At 35.4% G+C, this 24794-nt stretch overlaps 1 protein-coding gene across 4 annotated transcripts in view; it reads right to left on the bottom strand.

The window, feature by feature from the left end:
• JMJD1C (jumonji domain containing 1C) overlaps positions 1-24794 on the bottom strand; it is a 264444-nt gene that overhangs the window by 67343 nt on the left and 172307 nt on the right. For 3 of the 4 annotated variants that reach the window (XM_030335558.1, XM_030335559.1, XM_030335560.1), the window contains exon 3: positions 18763-18876. In XM_030335558.1, coding sequence (XP_030191418.1) covers positions 18763-18876 — 114 coding nt within the window. Of the gene's footprint in view, positions 1-18762; positions 18877-22733; positions 23286-24794 lie in introns of those variants that run through there. The other variant, XM_032595266.1, reaches the window with a different exon arrangement.

Genomic DNA, 24794 nt, shown 5'->3' with positions numbered 1-24794 from the left:
GGTCTCAAGCCCCACATTAGGTGTGGATTACTTAAACCTAAAATCTAAAAAAATAAACACCATTTGGGTTTCTCTGCTAATCTCCCAGCTGAAATCAAGCTTTCAAAGAAATATTCTCTTGCTTAAATTTTATGCAGACCTGCAATACTTCTGCATTTTTAACTACAACTTGCTAAGTGTCACTGGTGTAAAGTCTGCTCAGAATTACTACAGAGCAAAAATCAGAACAATTAAACTTTTAAAACCACTTGAAGGAAAAGGTGTTTCCTTCTAAAGCCACATGTTAATATTCTTTGTGATACCTTTAATAATAGTTTTGAACTTTTTATGGCAGTTCAAAAGTTTGGAAGGCGATTTTTCTTTCAAGCTATTTATCAGCATGGTTTTAACACAGTTGAGTCATCATGAGTTCAACCTACTGAGTCACCTGCTTACAGCATCTGCCAACCACAATTTACTAACTGCAGCTTCCTCAAACTTACAACTGAACAAACTCAGTAAGGCCTAGGAACTGTTTAATGTTTTCCAAAGTAGCAACTGAAAATGCTAGTTCAGAACAGCCCCTGTTTAAAAAAAAATGAGACCAAAAAACCACCAACTTCCTTGCTCTGAATGAGTACTCCCCTATGGCAGTCTCACTCTACCTTGTATTCCCCCTTCCTGGTAGGAGAGGGAGTTCAACCTAAGGAGGACATAAAATTATATGCTGGCTTAATATTTTTAAATAAGTAGTATTCTACTAAAAATAATTCCTAGGTACCAATACTGAGCTGGAGTATATATACAATTGTGCCAATAACTATCCTGATTGTACATGGTGAACATTAACTTTAATAAAATATTTAAAAAGTATAAAATGAAAGTATAATTTCAAAATTAGTATCACACCACGTACTACTTGGGGCTGACTTTCACTATTTCCAATTTCCACCATTTCCAGTTATGGAGATGATAAAAGTATGATCTTGGAGAACTAGTGTACTATACTTCTCTTCTCAGAAATCCAGTGCAAACTGGTAAAATCAACAAATCTTATACCTTAACAGACTTAGATCTGCCAAGTGACTTATCTTTTATCATATGACCCCTATTTAAATCTATCTGTTCTCTTCATTAGGATCTGGTAGAGTAAATGCAAATATATGAGAAATGTGTTAAGTTATTCAGAAAAAAGGAAGGAGTTAAAACTACAACTCTTAGGGATCATAACACAGAACATCTTAATTACCTAGTACTGCTAAGGAAGACAGTATGGCACCATGTACTTAACAATGATTAGCAATCATTGTTTTGCTATTCCTAAAAGGAGAAGTTTAGCTCATCTAAAAATCTAATCAGAAAAGGCAAGGGGGGCACTTGGGTGACTCAGTCGGTTGAATAACTGACTGCAGTTCAGGTCATGATCTCAGTTTGTGAGTTCGAGCCCCACATCAGACTCTGTGCTGACAGCTCAGAGCCTGGAGCCTGCTTCAGACTCTGCCCCTCTCCCACTCTCTGTGTCTCTTTCTTTCAAAAATAAACAAAAACATTAAAAAAAAAAGAAAAGAAAAAAGGGATGAGAACATAACAAAGTGTGTTAAACAATATGGTTTGTCTACAAAAAGGGAAGTTTTAAAAGGTAACTGAGAGAAATAAGAAAATTTATCAAAAATACTAATTCTGAAAGTATTTCTATAGTTCCTTCACTAAATAGCATACTAAATACAATTTAAGCTTTTCATCAGTATTCATGGTTATCACCATCATTGATTATTCTGACTGACTCACTCATAATTCTTAATTGATGTAAAGTGTTGTTCCCTCTCTATCAAAGCATTCCAAAAAAACAAAATTTGAGTTGTAACTATTTTTTAGTTTCTTTTGTACCCTCTTGTGCTCTCAGGTTCCCAATCTACTACCATCATCCCACGTTAAAAATTCTCCTTTTGGCTTCTCCTGTTCTGTAGTAGAGGAAATCAGATTAGACAGCTTGTTGGAATTATGGTGGGACTAAGAGGCTCCCTATGAGCAAAATTTTTAGGAATAGATTTCATTCGGTAAGATTTTGAACACCAGGTGTCTATTAATTACTATGTGAAGAAACTGGCAACACATATAAGAGTTTAGGCCCTTGATGATCTTAACAAGTCTGTAGGAACAGGGACTAACACAATTCACTGCAATACAGATTAAACAGAATTTTACATATGCTACAGAGGAGAGACAAAGATAGTGGGGAAGAATCTAGCTAGGTGTATTGGGAAAGGTATCACAGAAGAGGAGATATTTGAGTTGGGACTTGAGAAAAGCATGGACACCTAGAACTTTGGAACTTTAAAAATTCAAGGACACCTGCCAGGCTCTGGGAGATCAGAAAAGGACTTTCAAAAAGAAGGAAATGTAGGTGCAGGCACATACAGATGACACAGTATGGCCTATGTGGAGACGTGTAAGTACACTGGTATGAACTGAGTGAGGACAGGGGATTAGGTGAATAGGAAGACTAAGGATTAGGTGAGTAGGAGAGCTCTGTAATAGACTAGCAAGATGAGAATGAAAGCCTGACAATTAAGATGAGGATAGCATGGACACAGTGATGCTACGGCAGAATCAAAAATATTTGAAGGCCAATAAATAAGGGCAAATGCAGAACATAAAACATTCCCAGGTGTCTTTTTGAGTGACAAAACAGGGTAGATATGTCATGCCATTTAGCCAGGATACAGAAGGACTGGGAAGAATGACAAGGTCTGAGTGCTGAAACTTAGCACAGCAGAGAGTAGAATATATGGGTTTTACCTGCTCAATGACATCTACTGAGACGACAATTTATTTATTTATAAGTAAGTCTTATTTATAAATAATTATTTTAATATTAACATTAAATACAATTGATTTAATAAAAATTATTTTATATATGCATCATGATAGTCTATCATTCCTGATGTTGAGAACTTGTAACAATTTAGAATGTCAACTGTGAATTAGAATCAACTATATATATAAAACTTTCTTGTTTATATATGTATACGCATTTAGGGATGAAAATAATATGATATATGGAATTTGCTTTAAAATAATACATAAGAAAAAAATAACAAATAAAATAATACATGAGGAGGTGCCTGGCTTGCTCGGTCAATAGAGCATGACTCTTGATCTCAGGGTTGTTAAGTTTGAGCCCCATGTTGAATGTAAAGATTAGTTAAAAAAAATAAAATCTTATTTATTTATTTATTTATTTATTTATTTATTTATTTATTTATTTAATGACTGCGTGAGTGAGAGAGGGAGGGAGGGAAGAGAGAATCTTAAGCAGGCTCCATACTCAGCACGGAGCCAAATGTGGGCTGGATCCCATGAGCCTGGCTGGGATCATGACCTGAGCCGAAATCGAGAGTCAGACACTTAACAGACTGAGGCACTCAGGCATGCGCCAAAATAAAATCTTAAAAAAAAAAAAAAAAAATACTCTCTCTCTGCCCCTCCCCCGTTCATGCTCTGTCTCTCTCTGTCTCAAAAATAAATAAAACGTTAAAAAAAAAAACTAAAAAAAAACAAAAAAGGGGCGCCTGGGTGGCTCAGTCGGTTAGGTGTCTGACTTCAGCTCAGGTCACGATCTCGTGGCCTGTGAGTTCGAGCCCTGCGTCGGGCTCTGGGCTGATGGCTCAGGGCCTGGAGCCTGCTTCCGATTCTGTGTCTCCCTCTCTCACTGCCCCTCCCCCGTTCATGCTCTGTCTCTCTCTGTCTCAAAAATAAATAAAACGTTAAAAAAAAATTTAAAAAAATACATGAGGAACAGTAAGAGGAAACAATTTTGGCCATTTATTGGTAATTGTTAAAAGTGGATGACAGGTACACGGGAATTCATTTTACTCTTCTCTGTCTGTATGTTTTAAATTATCTGAGAAAAAAGTTTTATCATATCACACTTCTGCTAAATACCCTCCAAAAGCTTCCACTTCAGTTTTAATAAGAACAAAAACCAAAGTATAATAGCCTAAAAAAACCCTACTTAATCTATCTTTCTTATTTCTTTTCCTACTCATCTCTATATAGTTGTCTTCTTGTTATTCTGTGAATGCTTTCATTTTAGAATCCTTCTATTTTTCTGTTCCAGCTAATACTTTCTGTCAGGTTTTATTTTCCTCTATAGCACTTACAGTCTCCTAATACACTAAAATAGTTACTTTGCTTGCTATTTCTTCTCACTACAAGGTAAGCTATATGAAAGCAGGAAAATTTTTTTTGTTTTGCTCATGGTTGTACTTTAACTATCAGAAATAGTGCCTGGGACACAGCAGGTGCCCAATAAATATTTGTAAAACTGAATCAGTTATAGAAAAGGGGAACACATTTCTGATAGGAGAAAAACGGAGGTAAGGCAAGGTGCAAAAACAGGTTTGAGGGCAGGAAGTTAAGGGGGTTCCTGCTTGTAACCTACATTTCCACTGTGCTGCAGGAGAAAGGTCTTCTATTAAGAGAAAAGGAGGAAGCTAAGTAGAACAGTGATAATTTAAAATAACTACTTTAGGAAATGCAAACTCAAGGAACATAGAAAAGGATGCCAACTGGTACCAAAGGATCAGCTGAGATCAGACACAATACAAGGACACCAAAATACATGGGGGTATTTTTCTCCTGTTTAAGTCTTAAAGCTTTTAAGCATTTGGGGCAAGGCTTTCCAACAGGATTTTCTGTAATAATGGAAATGTTATATATTTGTATTGTCCCACATATGGCTATTTGAGTACTGGAAAAGTGGCTGGTCTAACAGACAAAATTTTAAGTTTACTTTTACTTAATTTAAATTTAAATAGTCACATGTGACTAGCGGCTATCAATAATGGGTAGTGCATTTTTAGGGTGTAAAAATGAAGAAAATAAATGGTAGAGGACTATTCTAGGATCAGAAATTAAAAGGCAGATGTGGCAGAAAGACAAAGGCATAAGGGAGTTAAAGTGTTGGTAAGAATGGGTAAAATAATATACCACAGAAATATCTTGGCTGGAAAAAAATGAAAAGAAAACTCGAAGGGGCGCCTGGGTGACTTAGTTAAGCATTGGACTCTTTCTTGATTTCGGTTCAGGTCATGGTATCCCAAAGTCATGGGATCGAGTCATGTGTTGGAGCCTACCTGGGATTCTCTTTCTCCCTCTCTTTCTGCCCCTTCCCTGCTCGTGCTCTCTCAAAATAAATTAGATATTAAAAAAAGAAAAGAAAAGAAAGGAAAACTGGGAAAATACAGGAAATTCTCCAAATATACGACCCAACCGGTAAAGTTGTAAAGTCTGTGAATGAGATTTATTTTGTCTGCTTAGGGTTTTAAGAAGTTGCTACTTCTTCCCCCCCAATTTTTTTAAAGTTTATTTATTTGTCAGAGAGGGAGACAGACAGTGCGAGCAGGGGAAGGGGCAGAGAGAGAGGGAGACACAGAATCTGAAGCAGGCTTCAGGTTCTGAGCTGTCAGTACAGAGCCCAATGCAGGACTTGAACTCACAAACCACGAGATCATGACCTGAGCCATGAGCCAAAGTAGGCACTTATCCAACTCCGCCACAGAGGTGCCCCAAAAAGTTACTTCTTCTAATGAGTCTCTTGAAAGTACACATATCATGAACTGAGATTTACCCAACCAGACCTATTTATTTTTGAACTTCTAGCATATTTATTCTCTTTATCCCCAATTCTATAGGGCATAATGTACTTCCATATACACTACCTCATAGACAATGGCAACACTATCATGAGGCAGGTATTACATATCTAATTTCATATACGAAAAATAAATTCTTAAGTGGCTGCATGCTTTGCCCAACATTTCATAATTAGAAGCAGAGTTGGGATCTGAGTCCAAATTCGCCTGTTGTTCTACTACCAAATTCTGATACTTTAATAGACGTAAATTTTTTCTTCCACACCAAAGGGCCAAAATTCCCTAATAAGTACATTTTAGATATGTGTATATATGCAAACGACTACATTGTAATCTTAAAAACAAAATTTCAAAACTTTGGCAGCTTATTATTTAATTGATGTATGCTGATTTTCCCTCTTTATTTTTAAATTTGATTCACTGTAAACTATTACTGGCACTAGGGGTGCCTGGGTGGCTCAGTCAGTTAAGCCTCTGACTTCAGCTCAGGACATGATCTAACAGTTCATGAGTTCAAGTCCTGCATTGGGCTCTCTGCTATCAGCACAGAGCCCACTTGGAATCTTGTGTCCCTCCCCTTCTGCCCTTCTGTCTCTGTCTCTGTCTCTCTCTCAAAAATATATATATATATTGGCACTAAATCAGATACAGTAATGTCCATGGAGTTTAGGGGCAAAAGGCAGAGTTACCCAAGCTGTACCATGATCGACATCGAATTCATAAAAAATTCTGGTACAAATATGTATACATATGCCTATGTGTTGAATAAGACAGAATGGGAAAGAGGAAGTGATCAAGACCAATAAAAACAAACCAGAAGTACTGTCTGCTCCTTTACAGCACTGGTAGTGAACATCATTAATTAACTACACCCTTGGCCAGAGCAGAGTCTCATAATCCTTCATAACACAAACAACATGCTATTTAGATGATACCAACTAATGCCAAGTTTGCTCGCCTGACATAATGTGTATGCAATAAACATTAAGAAAAATTCTCAACAATGAACTTTGTTAAGTATTGGAAGGAATCATTAATATGTGATAGAACTTAATTCCTTGAAAACAGAAGTGGATGTGGGAGAAACAAGATTAAAAAACTATCCTTCTGAGGTGCTCTAGGTATTGTGTTTTTAAAGTCTACATACTGGATAATGCCTTAAAGACCTATAAGTTTGAGGTCTATTACATACATGAGGAGGCTTTACCTATTCAGATTTTTTATTCACCCCTTTATACAGAATTTTTCTATTTCCAGACATGGCTATTCCATGAATGGCAGTGGGGAGAGGAGTTATTAATTGGTAATAATATCATGTTATTCCCTTGTAGGGTACCTGACACATAGGCAAAGAACATCTAGGAAAACATTGGACTTTTAAGATCTGTTACTATAGGTATCCCTATTTAAGTGCAAATCTGATGGAAAAACAGGACCCATTTATGATTAATAACCTCTATCAAATGACTAGGTATAAAGATCTCAAGAGAATGTGAGTGATATAAGAATTTGATCTAGAATGAAAATGGGTTGGTAGGGGAACCACTGATAGCCATGAGAAAACATCACACTCTTGAGACTCAAGAAGCGGAACTATGGTAACATTCAGAAAGGAATGACAGAGGGTGCCAGGGTGGCTCAGTTGGTTAAGCGTCCGACTTCAGCTCAGGTCATGATCTCACGGCTCGTGAGGTTAGCCCCACGTCGGGCTCTGTGCTGACAGCTCAGAGCCCAGGGCCCGCTTCAGATTGTGTTTCCTTCTCTCTACCCCGCCCCTGCTCGTGCTCTTTCAAAAATAAATAAACATTTAAAAAAAATGGATACTCTTAAAAAAAAAAAAAGAAAGGACTGACAGATACTTTCTTCTCACATTTTAGGGTGTTGGCAGTGGCTGGTAGGCCACTGTCTGCAGACCACTTCTAAGCTGATTTGACAAGACTGTTTTGAAGGTTTCTAACCTTTCCAGTTTTCTTAATCTACATCCTAATAGCTTGAAATAAAGAGGAAAGGGTGTGTGAGGAAGTTTTTCTTCTATTAGCATAACAGAGATGCTAAAGACACTTAACTGTACCAAAGCCAAAGATGCCTACCATCCTACAATTCATTACAAAGCAAAGAATCAAGTATCAGTAATACCTGTGACAGTTAATATTGTGTGTTACTTTGGCTAGGCTATGATGCCACAGTCTACATGTTGCTGTGAAGGTATTTTTCAAATGTGATTAACGTTTCAATCGGTAGAATTTGAGTTAAGCATATTACCCTCCATAATATGTGTCGGCCCAATCCAATCAGTTGAAAGCCTTATAAGAAAGCAAGAAGGAGGTTTTTTAAAGAGGAAAGAATTCTGCCTCCATACTGCCTTTAGATTCAAAATCAATCTTGCCAGAATTTCCAGACTGCTGGCCTGCCCTGTGGATTTTAGACTTGCCAGCCCCCACAATTACATGAATCAATTCCTTAGAACTCCTCCCTCTACCTCCTTTCTCTCTACCCGTTTGGGGTGTGTGCACGTACGTGTGTACACACACACACACACACACACACACACACACACACTCTATTGGTTTTGTTTTGCTAGAGAATCCTAATACAGTACTCTATTGAGAAATACTATTAGCTTTACATATCTCTTTCCCATCTTCTAAACCCTTGCCTTCTGAAAAAAATAAATAAAATAAAACCAAGAAAAAGAAATAGGCAAAACTCTGGTATTACTGCATCAGTTGATTCCACAGCACAGACACTATGAATATGCCTCAATTTTAGAACCTTCAGCATGTAGCTATAATTATGTCTCTCCCCCTGACTTGAAAGGGAACAAAGTATTTTATCTGTCTTAAATTCCTAGTACTAGCCAAGTGACTGGCAAACAGCAATAAATGAATGACTATATCTTAAGACTGATTAGGTGTGTCAGAAAATTTCACCAGTTCAGCAGAATAATATACTTTAATTATAATTTATCTTTAGGGTTAAACAATCACTTGGACAAATTAAGCAGTTGTAGAAAAGTGAAAAAAAGGGGTACCTCAAGTAATCAACAGTGTGTACCTCAAGTTATCAACAGTGTAAGGACAGACATATAGACTAAGGAAATAGAACAGAGAGCCCAGAAATAAAATTTTAGAATCAATGGTCAACTGATTTTCAACAAGGGTGCCAAGACCGTCCAATGGGAAAAAGACCATTCTTTTCAGTAAATGGTTCTGGGAAACTTAGATATCCACATGCAAAAGAACTAAGTTGGACATTTACCTTATGTCTTATAAAAAAATTAATTAAGAAGGAGTCAAAGACCTAAATGTAACAACTAAAACCTCAAAATTCTCAGGAGAAATTTGTTATGATGTTGGAGTTGGTAAACATTTCTTGGATAGAATAGTAAAAGTACAGGCGACAGGAAAAAAATAGGCAAGTTGGGCTTCATCAAAATTAAAAACTTTGTACATCAAAAAACACTTTTGAGAGAGAAAAGACAACACAAGAATGGGAGAAAATGTTTGCAAACAATCCATATCTGATAAGGGACTGATAAAACTCCTGGCCTCAACAACAAACCAACAACTCAATTCAAAAAATAGGCAAAGAACTTCATACCCACTAGGATAGCTATTAAGAGGGCCACGTGGGTGGTTCAGTCTTTAAGCATCTGACTCCAGCTGAGGTCATGACCTCCCAGTTCAGGAGTTCGAGTCCCACATCAGGGTACTGTTAGTGCAGAGCCTGCTTGGGATTCTCTGTTTCCGTCTCTCTCTCAAAATAAATAAATATACTTTAAAAAATTAAAAAAATAAAAAGTAATCTCTACACCAAAGATGGGGCTCAAAATCACAACCCCAAGATCAAGAGTCACATGCTGTAACCACTGAGCCAGGCAGGTGCCCCAAGGACTCCATTACTTTCCAATTTTAATCTTGAGTAAATCTAGGACTTCAGGACACCTGTATGCACAAGAGAGAAAACTGAGCAGCTGAGAAAATAGGGAGAGTGCAAAATATCTTGAATAGCTGTTTGGATTCTCTATCTATGGAAGAAGTGAGTCTGAAAATGATGCACAGATCTGGAGTACAGCTAGATGCCAGGGTTTGAAAAGTCTAGGGAAATTGTGCAGACAATAAAATTAAGAAAAAATTTAATCTTGTATTTAGGAAGGATGTCAACTCTAAGAAAAATAACAAAGTGACAAACAATGATGCTAGCTACTGTGTGAACCGAGATGCCAAGTTACAACTTCCTTAAACCTCACTTTCTTTGCCTATAAAAATTGCTATCATATATTCTCTCCCTTCCTCATAATCCTTCCACCTTCCCCTTTCAGACTTTCATTCTCCTACATTCTATCTCTACTTTTACAAAGAAACACAAATATTAGTTCTAAAAGGTCTTGGGGGTGGGGGGCAGGTGGGCAAATTGACAATGACACACACAAGTCACATGGAAACTACTATTATGAGAAGCAAAACCTATGAGTAAGCAGAAGAAACCTGTCTGCAGAAAGGACACTGAGGAAGAGGGGAAGAAGGAATATGTGACTTGAGTTCCTGACTTTCTAGTTCCTAATTCCATTCCAAATAAGGTTCAGCTGTACTTTCCTGCTACCGATATCCATGACACTGCCTGTTGTATCTTTTTAACACCCCCACCCCCTTTTTATTTGAGCTAGTTTAAGTGGGATTCTACTTTGCCACCTATGCATTTGTAAGTTAGGCTTCTCATAGACTTGTTATGAATTAAATAAATTAATATATGTACCCTGAAAACATTACACACAATTAAGATAATACAATGTTTTCCTCATAAAGATAACATAAGGACTTACAAAAATAATGCACATGGAAACATTTTGCAAATTTTTGAACTTTACAAATGTAAAATATTAACACACTAAAATAAAATTTTGAGATTTTAAAATAATATGGCTATGCCTTAGTAAGAATTTGCAACTGGGTAAAAGGAATAAATAATATCAACCTATTTTGACTGGCAGAAAGAAACTAGAAAATCTTTCTCAATGGTAACTAGTGACGGCTTAGGATCCTTTGAATCTGGTGTCTAGAAGCATAATTTTACATACTTTAAATTCATAACAGCAGTCACAAAAAAATTACAAAGAGACTGGCAGATTTTTCAGCATATGATCATAGCAGATTTGGGACCAAGAGAGAACTATTGCAGACTGTGACTTATAAATGTTTTTAATCTGAATATTGCAGAACAGCTCATACTTGCGCCAAATTTCAGTCAAAATAACATGTTCCTGGACTCCATGGATACATTTTCAACACACCAAGTTTTGCAACCAATTTTCACAAATGAAGAACTCCCTTTTTAATGGCAGCAGAAATGCATTTAGATAAATCAACATACCTGATTTGTGGGACTTTAGGAAGCATATTTTATAACTACTTTTGAAATTATGGTGATATAAAAATCAGGTAGGTGGGACATAAAAGTACTTTTAAACAGAATGTAGTGAAAAACTACTGAATATTAAAACATTATGTACCAACTTTAAATTTTAAAAAAGCCTACTTAAATGAGGAAGTTCAGTGGACTGTTTTAGCTACTGGTTCCCCTTTTCTTGTAGTCCATCCTACTTTCTAGGCTTCAGCTTGGCTCCACTATTGCAAGCTGTCACTTTTGCCTAGAAATGGAATAAAGCCAAGTACTACACAATAGCAGCTTCCTGCTTTGGCCTCGTCTTCTAGACCACCCCCAGGCCAATGCCTGCCCACAGATGCTGATCCTACCACGCCAAAAATCCACCAACAGTCAGTTCACAGCTAGGGCTATGATCCTGTATTTTTTTTTTTTTTTTTACACTCTTGGCAGAATATATATTCCACAATCTCACAGTTCTCGTTTTCACTGACTTTATGGCAACAAAGCACCTCTAAATTTCTATGAAATGTTAATATGAATGCAAAGGGAGTGAAAAGGGAGATGCATAAAAAAACTCAGGGACTAATTGAGAATGTGCTCAACTTCTTTCTGTCGAAATAGAAATCAGAAACAGATATAGAAAAATATAGGCTAAAAGTTCTCTCAATAAGTACCATTAATACACACAATTCTGTTATTCTAATCCTGTATAATTTTGATTTGCATCTGGCACTGTCTGACTCATTAGTTTTCTCTTTTGAGATAAACCTGGAGTTAAGTCGAATGTCTCCTACCCCTGAAACTAAAATAATTAGTCAGCGATAAACTTGTTTAGGTTAATGTTGGTCAGAAATGGTTGTTTTTTCACCTTGAGCAAGTTCACAGAACTGTTAGTGTTGAGAAGGAACTTCAAAGGTCATATAGTCCAACAACTTATTCAATGCTTAGAGGGCTTCCAAAACATAGTACTGTGTCCACATGGCTTCTCACCAGAGCCAAATAAAGAAAAACAATTCTGTAACTTCCTGAATAACACTTATGCTTTTTGAGATAAAAATAACTATCAGCAGCAAATGGAGCTTAAGACTTTCCCTGTGGGGGAAAAAAAAAAAGGTAAGAGTTTTTTGGAGGGTAGTATCACACGAGGGTTCTGTATCTTTTCTAAAACCATTTTCTTAAAATAATACTTTAAGAAGTCACCATAGAATCTTATCTAAAAGGTGTGGGGGGGCATAGAGAAGAAACACTACTACAAAGATATGTTGTTACAAGCTGACCATGGCTTGTACAGACAGCTAACAAGTTTATCTACAATCAGATGTAGAAAGAAACGGTAAGAGATCCAGAGACAACAAATAAGACAGATTGTTAAAGGAGGTGCAGATGGTGGAAGACAAATATCCAATGGTTATGTATCATAGGAAGAGAAAGGAGTTTCAAATATCTAGATACCATCTATAAAGAGAAATAAAGAACATGTCTAAATAGGTACCTTCTCCTGAGCAATTTGTATGTAGTAATAGCTCCTAAATATGTCATTTCATTTAATCTTTCTAACAACTCTGAGGTAGAGAACAGCTTTATCTTATACATGAAGAAACCATTTATTTAGAATGCTTTAGACTTTCCCAATGTCACATAGCTAGCAAATGGCAAAGCTAGGATTTGAAACCATGTCTGCATGAACTGACTTCAAAACTCTTTCTTAACCATTATGCTATACTGACTGTCTAGGACAAAAGACTCTAAATGAAGACCCAATCAATTAGCTGCTTCTGATGTGTATAATAACCAGATGCCACTGTTAATGTAGAAAATTTTGTTACTCTCTTGCTTCAAAGCTTCCAATGATTCATTTGGCCTACAAGATAAAATTCACTAATAACTGTACTTAACAACCCTTTTCCTCTTTTATCTGACCCCACAATACTTATTAATGTAGTGTGAGGTCTACTATTCAAAGTCAAATGCTCTTCTCCAGCTGGACTGATCCTCTACAGTCTCCTGCATCTACCTCCTTTCCTTACTGATGGATCATGCTATCCATCCTGCCAAATGTCTGGCCTTACTGTCCTTATTTTTCACTTCCATCTCCCTTCAAATGAATCCCACTCAAATTCTACTTCCTTCATGAGACTTTAACCATTTCAAGCTCTACTGATTTCTCTTTTCTTCGTTTTCCTAGTCTTTACTATGTATTTTTGGTTCCTTAAATCGAGTCTATTTTTAATATAAGTTCTTGCTGTGAATTATAAACACCTTGAAAAAAAGTACTAGGACTTAGTATATCAATTTTTTAAACCATTAAGCACCTAGCAGGATGCTGTGCACAGGGAAACCACAGAATTTAAATAACTGTTAAATGAATGAAGTCAGCTGGGATGTTTCCAAGATCAGACATCAAAAAATTTTAAGGGTAAGTCAAAGGGAAGTAGAGTCTAAGCATAAAATTTCCATTTAAAGACTCCTTTCTGGGGAAGTATCAAGTGAGTCAATAGTCAGTGGAACACAAAATAAAGAGTTTAAGCCTCTCTCTCTGTTCTGGGCTGGTTTCTCCCTCTCTCAACTACACTGTAGATGCTCTCATTCTTGGGGGCCGGGTGCGTATGTGTGTGTTCCACTCCCATATTCTAAAAGGCATGCTTCCAGTGTTTCTTATAAATTTCTATAAAACATATCTCTTAATAGAAAGTTCAGTTATGAAAAAACCTAATTTCTTTCTTTAAAACAGTAACAACGAGGGGCGCCTGGGTGGCGCAGTCGGTTAAGCGTCCGACTTCAGCCAGGTCACGATCTCGCGGTCCGTGAGTTCGAGCCCCGCGTCGGGCTCTGGGCTGATGGCTCAGAGCCTGGAGCCTGTTTCCGATTCTGTGTCTCCCTCTCTCTCTGCCCCTCCCCCGTTCATGCTCTGTCTCTCTCTGTTCCAAAAAAAATAAATAAACGTTGAAAAAAAAAAAATTTAAAACAGTAACAACGACAACAGTTTGTTGGGCAGTATCTGGAAGTCCATTTATTTATTTATTTTTTTTTAGTTAATTAAATTAATGGGAAGCAGTAATTTGATACCAGGAAGAGAACAAATCGGAGAGGAATTCTGGGAAAGAAACATTTATATAACTATGCTAATAAATCCTGTACCCGGCAAAAATCCCATTTCCTCTATAGGGATGTTAGTCTTAAAATGATAGACCTACACTATAAATTGAAGTGAGGGTAAAGAAAAGTTTAAAAAATATTTTTTTTCTCTACCCACCAAAGTAATACTAACATGAAGTTCTGTTTACTTCCTTCTGTAAACTATTAGTACCACCACAGTACCCTGGGGAATAAATCTGCTCATGAAATGAACTACTACCAACAAGATTTTCAAAATTTTGTCAGTAGCTCATTTATGTCAAGTGTTTAATTCAACAAAATATAACACCTAGCTAGTAACAACTAAACCAGCAGTTAATTGTTCACCTTAGCTGACTGAGGACTAAATTTTACCTCACTAATATCTCATCTTGGTTGTAAAGCAGTTCCAAAGTCCATAGGACAATAACAAAAGTTTATAAGGAAAAAATACAGGTCTCTGCTACATTCCACTCTCAAACTACTGGTAATTTATCCTAGGCAATCATTTGAGCTATTTTTAGTAAGCCAGATGTGTTGGGCAACAGCTACCTTAGGGATATTCTGAAACCAGAGCCAATAAATTTGTATCATCAATGATGTAAAACTTATGGGTCAAAATGGACTCAAGCAGGGATAACAACCTTTTCACTGAGCAATACAGAAATGACAGATACACAGATGTGACACAGTCCAGACACATTCATTAACTAAGTATTTTAAGACTCTTCTCTGTTCAAGTCTTTAAGCAATTTTCAGTCCAGGTACTAAGAAAATACTGAGGTTTGCTCCACCTGTTCCCTTTTTCTTCAACCAGCAATTCACAGCACAGTAGTACTGTATCTAATATTTAGTAAAGCAATTCAACGTGCACATTCTATGATGACAGAAACTGCAGCATTAATAGTCCTATCCCTAAACTTTTATCACTTTATTATGACCCAGAACTTCAAAAAGGATCTTTCCTTCAGGTCTGTGATGAATCTACCTTATAGTAGGAAAAATACCTCATTACTACAATGAATTTTAATACACAAGAAGACAAACATAGGGTATAAAGTTGAACAAGCACATTCTGCTTCAAATCTCTAATAGTTTTAAAGCAGTGCCCTTGGTATTATCCCCTTTATTACATTTAAAAACAAAGAGAATCGAGATCCCTAGAAAATACTGGACTAACAAGCCAGACCAACCCAGATTTGTTGAGATGAGTCATGTACAATTTTCAGGTAAGAAATAATCTCTTCTATATCCTCTATGAAGCAACCAACCTGAAAACTGCAGGTGTGTGCATGGCCAGAAGCCAAAATTCTGAACAAGATGATTTCAAAATCATGCTAAGAGTTCAATGTTCATATTTCATTATCAAACTTTTTTCAATGAACTTGATAAAAAACTTCAAATTTTAATGTTTTTTAAAATTTTCTGTAATCACCCTCCAAAGAAAAGCAACCATACCACACAAAAATAATAGCAATTAACGAAACAAAAACAAAACCCCAAACTATGAAAAGCATCTTTCAGAATCAATAATTTGATTTTTTCCTCCTTCTTCCCAGCCAGTTGAAAGACAGAGTAGAATGTGCAGAGTTCCCTCCTACTTCCTCTCTTTTCCCTTCCCCCTCTACTTCAAAGAAAGTTAACTGCAGCCAGGCATGATCAGGAAATCTGAAAGGAGGAAGCAGAAACTCATTTGTGTGCATAAGGAAGGAAAAAAAACAGAATTAACAATACCATGCTGCTACAGTGACCTAATTAATATGCATAGATCATATTATTTAGAAGATATTGGTTTGGTTTTTCTCCTCATTCAAGTTTCTTTCCAAAAGAGTGAAAACTACAACAGTGATTGTACCCCAATTCCCCAACTACATGCCACCTAAAAAAGTGACCAGATCAACTTTAATACGTGGCATGTGATACTCAATGCACTGAAATCAGAGGTTAAGTGTAGGATTCAAACCAGTGACCTAAAAGTGAAATGATCTATATTCATCTTGATTTCCTAACCACTACACCTTAAACAATGTTACTTTCCTGATATATCAAAAAATAGGGCTGTACAACTATATAAAGGAAATTAAAGGGAGCATACTACTACAGAATAAAATGCTGAGAATGCAAGGAGAAAGATGGTAGGTGGGAATTCCCACTATGAAAACATTTGTGAGAATTTTTAGAACAAAAGTTATGTGTACTCATCACTCCATACACAAAGGCCATTTCTAAGGAAGGTTTTCCTCCATCACACTTAAGAAGTCTATAAAGGGTAATTAACATCTAGATTCAGAAGAAATTGCCTCATGCAATTTAAAGAAATGAGAAAAAAATAAGGAGAACATTTAAAAAACGTGTTCAATTTTCCCCCAAACTCCCTTTGACTTATATAAGGTTACCCTAAAGTTAAGATATGTCAAGACACTATTTACAAAATCTATGCCAGTAACAGCTGCCATGTTTAAGATGCCAAGGAATTTAAAATGTACTGTTTGGACAAGTGGTTAGAGAAAAGCATTCTGGGATAAAGCCACTCTAATTACATGAACTCTAAAATTGTTTCCTTTATTGTGAATGTAGCTAGCTATATTTCACAAACTCATCTAAATAAATAAATTTGAAAAACTAGACTGAGCCATCTTAGGTATGTGGAGTACATTTTCATTCAAAATGTTACAATAGGTGTCTATCATTTACATATTAGAGAAAATATCCTTACATATTTTTTAACCAGATTTAATAAGACACTAAATCTATTAAAATACACATAAAATAGCTCTATTATAGATCATCTATTACTTTTAAAACTCCTAAGAAATTCTAAAATTAAGGTATGCTGGATCCCCGAATCAAGTGCTGTTAGTATAATTCCTTCTGATTTTTTAAAACTGAGAACTCAGATTTGTGAAAGACAAATGGTTAAAAGGTCAAGAGAAATAACTTCACCTTTAGAAGACACAGTATTCTTCTAGGTTACAGATCAACTGGCCTATACCAGCAGAGCAATATAAACAGCTTACTAACAAAGACAATCATACAGTTCACCAAATCAAATAAGACTTTAGCTCTTGTGCTTTGTTTTTTAAATAAAATTATGTAATTAATCAGAATCTAAAAGCTTAACATGTAAAAAACAAAAAGTCACCCCAAAACCCCTATAAAATGTTAGCACATTCTTTCAATGATTATAATTTTAATAAACATGTTGTGGAGTTTTAGGCCACCTGGCAAAAGAGTTTATTTTTAAAAGTAATTTCTACATAATGATTTCACTTCTCTAAATCAAATCCAAGCTGAAACTTCCAAAGTGCTGCTAATCAGCAACCACAAAATTAAAACATTAAGGGCTGGAAGGTTCCTTTGATTTTACTAGACTCATCCAGTCTAATTCCCACTAAAAGACTGTTAGAAATGAAATTATAATAAGGCCTAGAGTTAAGCTAAATGGCATTCACAATTATAAACAAAACAAAATAAAACCCAAGGGAAAAGCTCAACACCTCCAATATTATACCGGAACTTGCTATGAATTTTTAGCTATAAATACTGTAAACAAAGAACAAAAAAGCTAACAGTACAAAAACTAGGTCATTTAATGAAATAAGAAAAATAATGTGAAAGGACAAAGAATATCTTTGTAGACTTCAAAATAACATCTAACTCAGGAACTATCATCCCATTCTGGTAGATCTAACAGAAGATGCACATAACTACTCTAATTCCCTAAGTATTATAACTCCACACACAACAAATCACTGCTCATTAACTCAGCTCTTGTTCTTTCCATGGAAACGATGCCTCTATATTTTATTTTCGGAAAACAGTAACTATTCTGAAATGAAATAGGAGTACTGACTTTCAGCTCCATTAAAAAAAAAAACGTCAAGCTAGTCCACTCATCCTTTCTTTCAATGCAATTATATTATTTTAATCACTTAAGTAAAAAATGCATGAAAGAGATTTAATTCAATATGAAATCCAAACATATAAAGAAAACAAACTTCTGTTCATTTTTACTTATACCTTAAGAAACTAACCGACAACTTCACTAGAAATTTTAAAACTCACTTAATCTATTTTTGACAGGAGTTTCTTCACATGATTTCTATCTTAAGGTCTACTAGAAAATATTTTTCCAATTAAATGTATTTGTATTCAGACTGTAACTGGGAACTAAAATTTAGAAAATGAACAATTAATGACAGTCTAATGGAAACTTCTCACTTAAAAAGAAAAAGAACTACTATTACTATATGCATAAACATTAATCTCATTTAATTACATTAATTAACCCAATTCTTAATCTTTAGAGCTTGGAGAAAAGGTAATTTATACTAATATCTAACCAGTTATTTTCTAACAATGAACATTATTTATAATGGTAGGGACTTAATTTTGCTCACTTGTGTATTCCCAGCGACAGAATGCTGCCTGGCTCATAGTAAGTTCTCGGTATATAAATCTGTTGACTGGATAAATTAACCATTTATCCTATAATTAAAATTTATTGAAAGCACTGGGTTTATTGCACACTACATGTTAGTTCGAACTGACTATTTAAAAGAATATCTACATTACCAGTGAAGTTTAAAGATTAGCTAACTTTTAAAAGCAACCTAAAATTTCTTACCTGGTAGGGTTGAAAGGCACTATCTTCAGTTAAAAAATCCAGTTGTTTATCTACAAGGAATTCTACCGCAGTGATTGAACTGGGTATACTTTTTTCAACCAGGGGTTTGAAAGTCTGGTAAAAGAAAAAAAAATTATAATGGTTATTTTCTCGGTTTTATATTCAAATACGAAGGGTATATATGAATACAATGTATAAATATTATTATAATGGTTTTAGGATACCAATTAACATTAGTTTTTATATTATAATCTAAATGCTTTTATCCATACAATATTTTGTATTTGAAAGGAATGAAGTAGATGTAGAGGTTGTTTATTTTAAAAATCAAATATACATGGTGTATAAAAATTTCTAAGATAAAAAAAGAAATTGCTTCTGAAATAATAAACTTGGTAGGAGAGCATTCTACTCCAACTCTCTTTTAAAAAAGTATTAAGTATTAATCTTTATAAAAACAGAGCAGGTATAGTTTATAGTTATTTTTTTTCCTAGCTCATTCACATCAAGGATTTTAAATGATCAGGATGCATCTGGTCTTTTAACTCCACCCCGTGTACTACCCACCCCCGCCCCTGCCCCTGCCCCAAGCACAAATAAAAATCCAGCTGCTTCAGTGAGAGCAGCGTGGGGGAAGGGAAGCAGGAAAAGAGGGAGGTAAGAAGTATTACACAAAATCCACCTCTCAGTCCAGACTCTACTACGTTAAAAATCAAACGAAGGCACAAACAAACCAAAAATAGAGGATCCATGGTGATTTGATTATTTTAAAGAACACTGGCTCATCTTTTACATAAAGGAGTTTTTACCTATATCTTGGGGTAGGGTGGGAGTGAGGGAGGCGGAAGAGGAAGGAAGGAAACAAACGCACTATGTATGCATTTTTTTAATTACTGTCACACTTTCGAAGCAGAAGCAGCTTGAATAAAAACCCAAGTGTCATATCCTCGGTACTTTTCTAAAAACTTAACATATAATGGCTTTACTATTATAAAAGAATCAAAGTTTGGAAAATGGAATTAACCAACTTAGTTTATAAATTACCTATAGAACATGGAGAAATCTTTCTTGTTACAAGCCAACTTTGGTTTGGATGCAAACCAAAGCTTTTGGCACAGACAGTAAAAATGCCCAGGAGATTCAAAGCCATTGTGTTTCCCCTTCTCTTATTAGGTCTTAAAGAAATCTAACATCCTGCTAATCACAACTAATATGCACTCTGGGGAAAAAGTTTTCAAGATCTTTAGTTCAGAGTGGCTCTTAAGGAGTTAATTTCTGTATTTAAGAAATTCCTTTTAAAGCTTTCGATTTGATTCATTGAGGAGTCTGTAACTGTTAAACACACGGGGGAAAAAATAAGCATTTTAAAGAAAACTTAATTTCTACACGATACCATGAACTTAGAAATAATATCTTCCTTCCAAAATTAAAATAACATGAAAAAGATCCTCTTACATTCCCACTTATTTTCAGTATTTATAATTAGAAAATCGAACCACAGCAATAAGTTCTTTCCTCCCCAGTCAGTCCTAAGGCTAACCTTTTAAGTACTACATATGTATCAGGAGTATTCTTATCTGGGTGAGAAATTACATTTCAAAACAGACATTCTCCCATTATTTAGCTATCTCCTGCTACTGTTGCCATCTAGCAAGTTTCCATTTACCAAGACTAAATTCCTAAGATTATTTCATAAAATCCTATTATTTTACCTAACAAGTGACTAAAGTTTTGTAAGCAATCCAAGAGCATTTATCTTATTTAGACTTTAAAATGCCTACCACTATGTGATTGACATGAAATATGTAATATTTTTCATATTATATCTTGGTTTAGTTTTTAGTAAACTAGAAAACATTGGCACCTTTTCAAGACTTGATTTAATCCTTGAACTTTATTCAAATGCTCTATTTCTTTTCAAACAGTACCATGTCAGGTCAACTCGGGAAGGTTAACAAAAAGGTCCACAAAAGCTATTATCTAAGTGGCTAAAGGTACAATTCAATTAAGTAGGATTTGAAAAAGAAGTAAACTGTCTGAGTGCCTCTTTCTTACGCAAATAATACAGGTGGTTTGCATTTCCTATGAGACCTAGTCATTTTATAATATGAAAAACATTCTTGTGAAGAAAATCTCACAGAACTCAGCTATTTAAGGTAGGTCAGAGTGCTAAGGGTAAATTTTAACAGGCCAACTAATCATGATTTAAATTACTAAGTTTAGTTTCTAGGCTAAAATAAAATTCTCTTAAGGTAACTAATTGAAAGTCATTGGGAGAATTTAGCTACCAGAAATGTTAAAAAAATTAGTTTATAAAGGTCTATTTCTGATAATAATCACGTACAAATGGAGGTCAAGAGTATACATGCTTCTTAAAATAGTATTAAATAGGGCCACAACTTGCAAATTTTAAAATGTACAAATTATATTTAAGCTACAAATATGTTCCAAGCAAGTGCTGATAAACACTTTTACAGTACTTTGAAAGAAATGTTCCAATATGTACTAAATAAACAACCCTGAAAATGTGTGATTTTTACTACTTTATGGAAAAATTAAAGACAAACGACATATGTAATTAAGTAGTTAAAAAACACTGATTTTTTTTGAAGTGGAAATCAACGATGTAACCATTATTAGTATTTGTATCCAAGTCAAACACATTTCAAAGACATGTTAGTTTAAAAAATAAAAAAATATTTAAATAAAGTGAATGGATCCTACAGCTTTTAAGATGATTCTGTAGTAAATATTTCATGGGTCTAGGTGTACTGGAATGTAAAGAAACTAGAACTCATACATAACTAATTCAAGACTCTAAAGATATATCATTCTATGAGGAACTTCCACAGCCTAAGGGGAAGCAATGAGCTACCATCTGATGAAAGTCACAGAATATGGCCCTAATCACAAAAAGACTATTATTCAAATGCTGAAAAAAGCCTTTCAAAATTTAAATAAAAATTACTAATTTAAAATCGAATAATCATAATTAAAAAAAAACTTTTGCAATTTTATTAATGGATTAAGAGTTCCTTTAAGGTCCCTTTGTCTGTGTTAACGATACTTTAAAAATAGTCTAAAGCTAAAATAAATACTTAGTTGAGAGCCTGCATTTCTAGTAGGGCCTACACCACGCTATAGGAAGAATGCTTAGAACAACTGTATCCTGTTTGGGGCTCCATGCTGCACCACATTCCATTCACATGAGGAAGAGGAGAACAGATGAGCCCTCCTCAAAAAAAACATTTTTAAAATAAATCAGCTACAGCTCTCAAACATAACTCAGCTGCTCAAACAGACCACGTTAAAGCTCACATTTAACGTTTAACTAGAAATTCATGGAGTTTATGTCTGCAGTCTGAGTTTCTAACAACCTCCAGTTAACATTTAACAATTCCTTTTCCAAGTTAAAAAAAAATCATGCTCATTAACTACAAAAATCTGATATAAGCTTTACTAAGGGAAAATAAGGAAGCAGAAAACTAAGCAACATTTTAGAAGTCAAGGTTTAGTCTACACACACACACACACACACACACACACACACAAAGACTGGAGTGACTTGAAAGAACAAAGTCCAAATTCCCACCCAAGCAGGTCTATTGAAAAACACGATACTGTTAGAAAACAAGTTGGGGGTGGGGACTGGAATACACCACACAAAAAACCCTCACAAAACAAACACCCTCACTTCCCTTAAAACACTATATTCTAAAAATGCTAATCTGAAATATTTCTGCTCTAATACTTTAAACAAACTCTAGTTTTTAATCTTTTTACAGTGTTATGAAATTACTACACACACAATAATTCCTTCTAAACAAACGAGATAGTTAAAATTTCTTAAAACTAAGAACACTAAGGCTCGATCAATAAAAGGCAGTGACCTTAATTCCTAAGGCTGAGAAGTAAAACCAAATGTAAATTAAGACAAAAGAAAAAAGGAAGCAGAAAAATACAAACCGTACTTTGTTCTTTAAAATTTTTAAGTATCTTTAAATCTCAGAAATCCACGACACCGCTTTAAAGGTCAAGAAGTAGCTGACATTTCCATTTCACTCTTGAGCAGGATTTTTTATCTAGCCTAAATACTTCTTTAGTCTTCAAAAATCACAGGCAAATGGCTCTCAAACCAAGCATTTCTGAGCTCACTTGCAGCGTCGTCATTGTATAGGAAGAAAAGCCAAGACCACAGAACGAAGCAGAGCTGTAACCTAACAAGTCTCCGACGAGCAAATGACGATTTTCTGTCTGCTCTGGCTCAGCCCTGGCAGCGATGAGGATTACAACTCGCTCTTTGTCATCAGCACTGTGGTGTTAACGACTAAGAAATCCTGCAGCTGAAGCACTACTGCATCCTCCGATCTGGGTCAGGATAATTTCTCCCGAGGTCGCTTACATAACCAGTGAGATACTCCAAATAGAGAGAACAGCCATCCATCAGCTAGAGAAAGCCTTTCCCACTGTACTCTGTCTGCGTGGAAACACACTGCAGTAGCTTCCAACAGTGCAGACACCCAAATGAGAAAGACTACTTGGCTTAGGGCACACTGAGAGAAGGGAAGGGGCGGTGCTCTGTAAACTGTAACTAATCCCCCGTCACAGGTGCTGATGGAGTCACTTCCAGCACGAGTCACATTACTGGTGATTACTCATTTGGCTGCGGCCATAGAGACTGGCTCATAATTTTAACAACAGACAAAGACAGACTAGTGGTGAGACAGAGACCTCAAGTTTACTGTCTCTTTCAGTAAAGCAAATGCAAATACAAAGTTTTTGCTTTCCAGATTTACCAAGGTGAGAAAGTGCAGAAAACAAATAATATGTAAACATCTCTCAAGTTGGCAAAAATGAAGTATAACATTAAACCACTGAAAATACTTTGTTTTAGAGTACCTATTTTTAGTTTAATCACTTTTCCTTAAATATATACTGCCATAAAAAATTCTCAGGAAAAAGTTATAAACATTTTTGGATTAACAGTCTAAATGAAATCAAATGACAACAACACTTGAAAGAAAAACTGGTAATATTTATTTTAGCAGATTTAAAAAGATACTCCTGTAACATTTTTTTTCTTTAGAAAAACAATTTAATCCAGACAATTCACAGTTATAAAAATCTGTAAGTTGAAAGCATAAAATATATTTTTCTGATGTGTTACCTAACATATGCTCTTAACTTCTTTCTAATCTCGAATTATATTGTCCAATATGGTGGCCACTAGATACACATGGCTACTCAGCACCAGAAATGAGGTAAGCCTAGATTTAGAAGTGTGCTGTAGGTATAATATACACACTGAATTTGAAAAAAGAATGTTAAATATCTGTAAGTATAAGAAGACACTTATTTTTAAATGATGTGAATGTTCTTTTATTATAAATTTGATATCTTGTAGATATCAAAGACAGATATCTCCCAATTTTATTTAAAGATTTTATTTTGGGGGCATCTGTATGGCTCAGTCGGTTAAGCGTCCAACTTTGGCTTAGGTCAGGATCTCAGTTAGTGAGTTTAAACCCCGCATAGGGCTCTCTGCTATCAGCACAGAGCCTGCTTCTGAACCTCCGTCCCCACTGCCCCCCTGCCTCTCTGCCCTTCCCCTGCTCTCTCTCTCTCTCTCAAAAATAAACATTTAAAAAAGAAGTTAAAAAATTTTTATTTTTAAGTAATCTTCACACTCAACATGGGGCTTGAACTTAACAACCAAGAGCCACATGCTACAATGAGTGAATCAGCCAGGCACCCTCAATTTTAATAAACCTAAAAATTGACATTTTTTCATACAGTATATCCAACCAGTTCATCAAATCATATTAAGAGAAAAACTTCCCAGGGCGCCTAGGTGGCTCAGTCAGTTGGATTGAGCATCCAACTCTTGATCTGGGCTCAGGTCCTGGGTTCGAGCCTCAAGTCAGGCTCTATGCTGACAGTGCAAAACCTACTTGGAATTCTCTTCCCCTCTTTCTCTGCCGCTCCTAGCCGATGAGAGTTGGCATGCACTATCTCTCTCTCAAAATAGATTT

The sequence above is a fragment of the Lynx canadensis genome, chromosome D2 (genome assembly GCF_007474595.2).
Source record: "Lynx canadensis isolate LIC74 chromosome D2, mLynCan4.pri.v2, whole genome shotgun sequence".
In the NCBI taxonomy this organism is placed as follows: Eukaryota; Metazoa; Chordata; class Mammalia; order Carnivora; family Felidae; genus Lynx; species Lynx canadensis.
The sequence above is the reverse complement of the archived record's forward strand: the minus strand, read 5'-3'. Positions and strand labels throughout refer to the sequence as shown.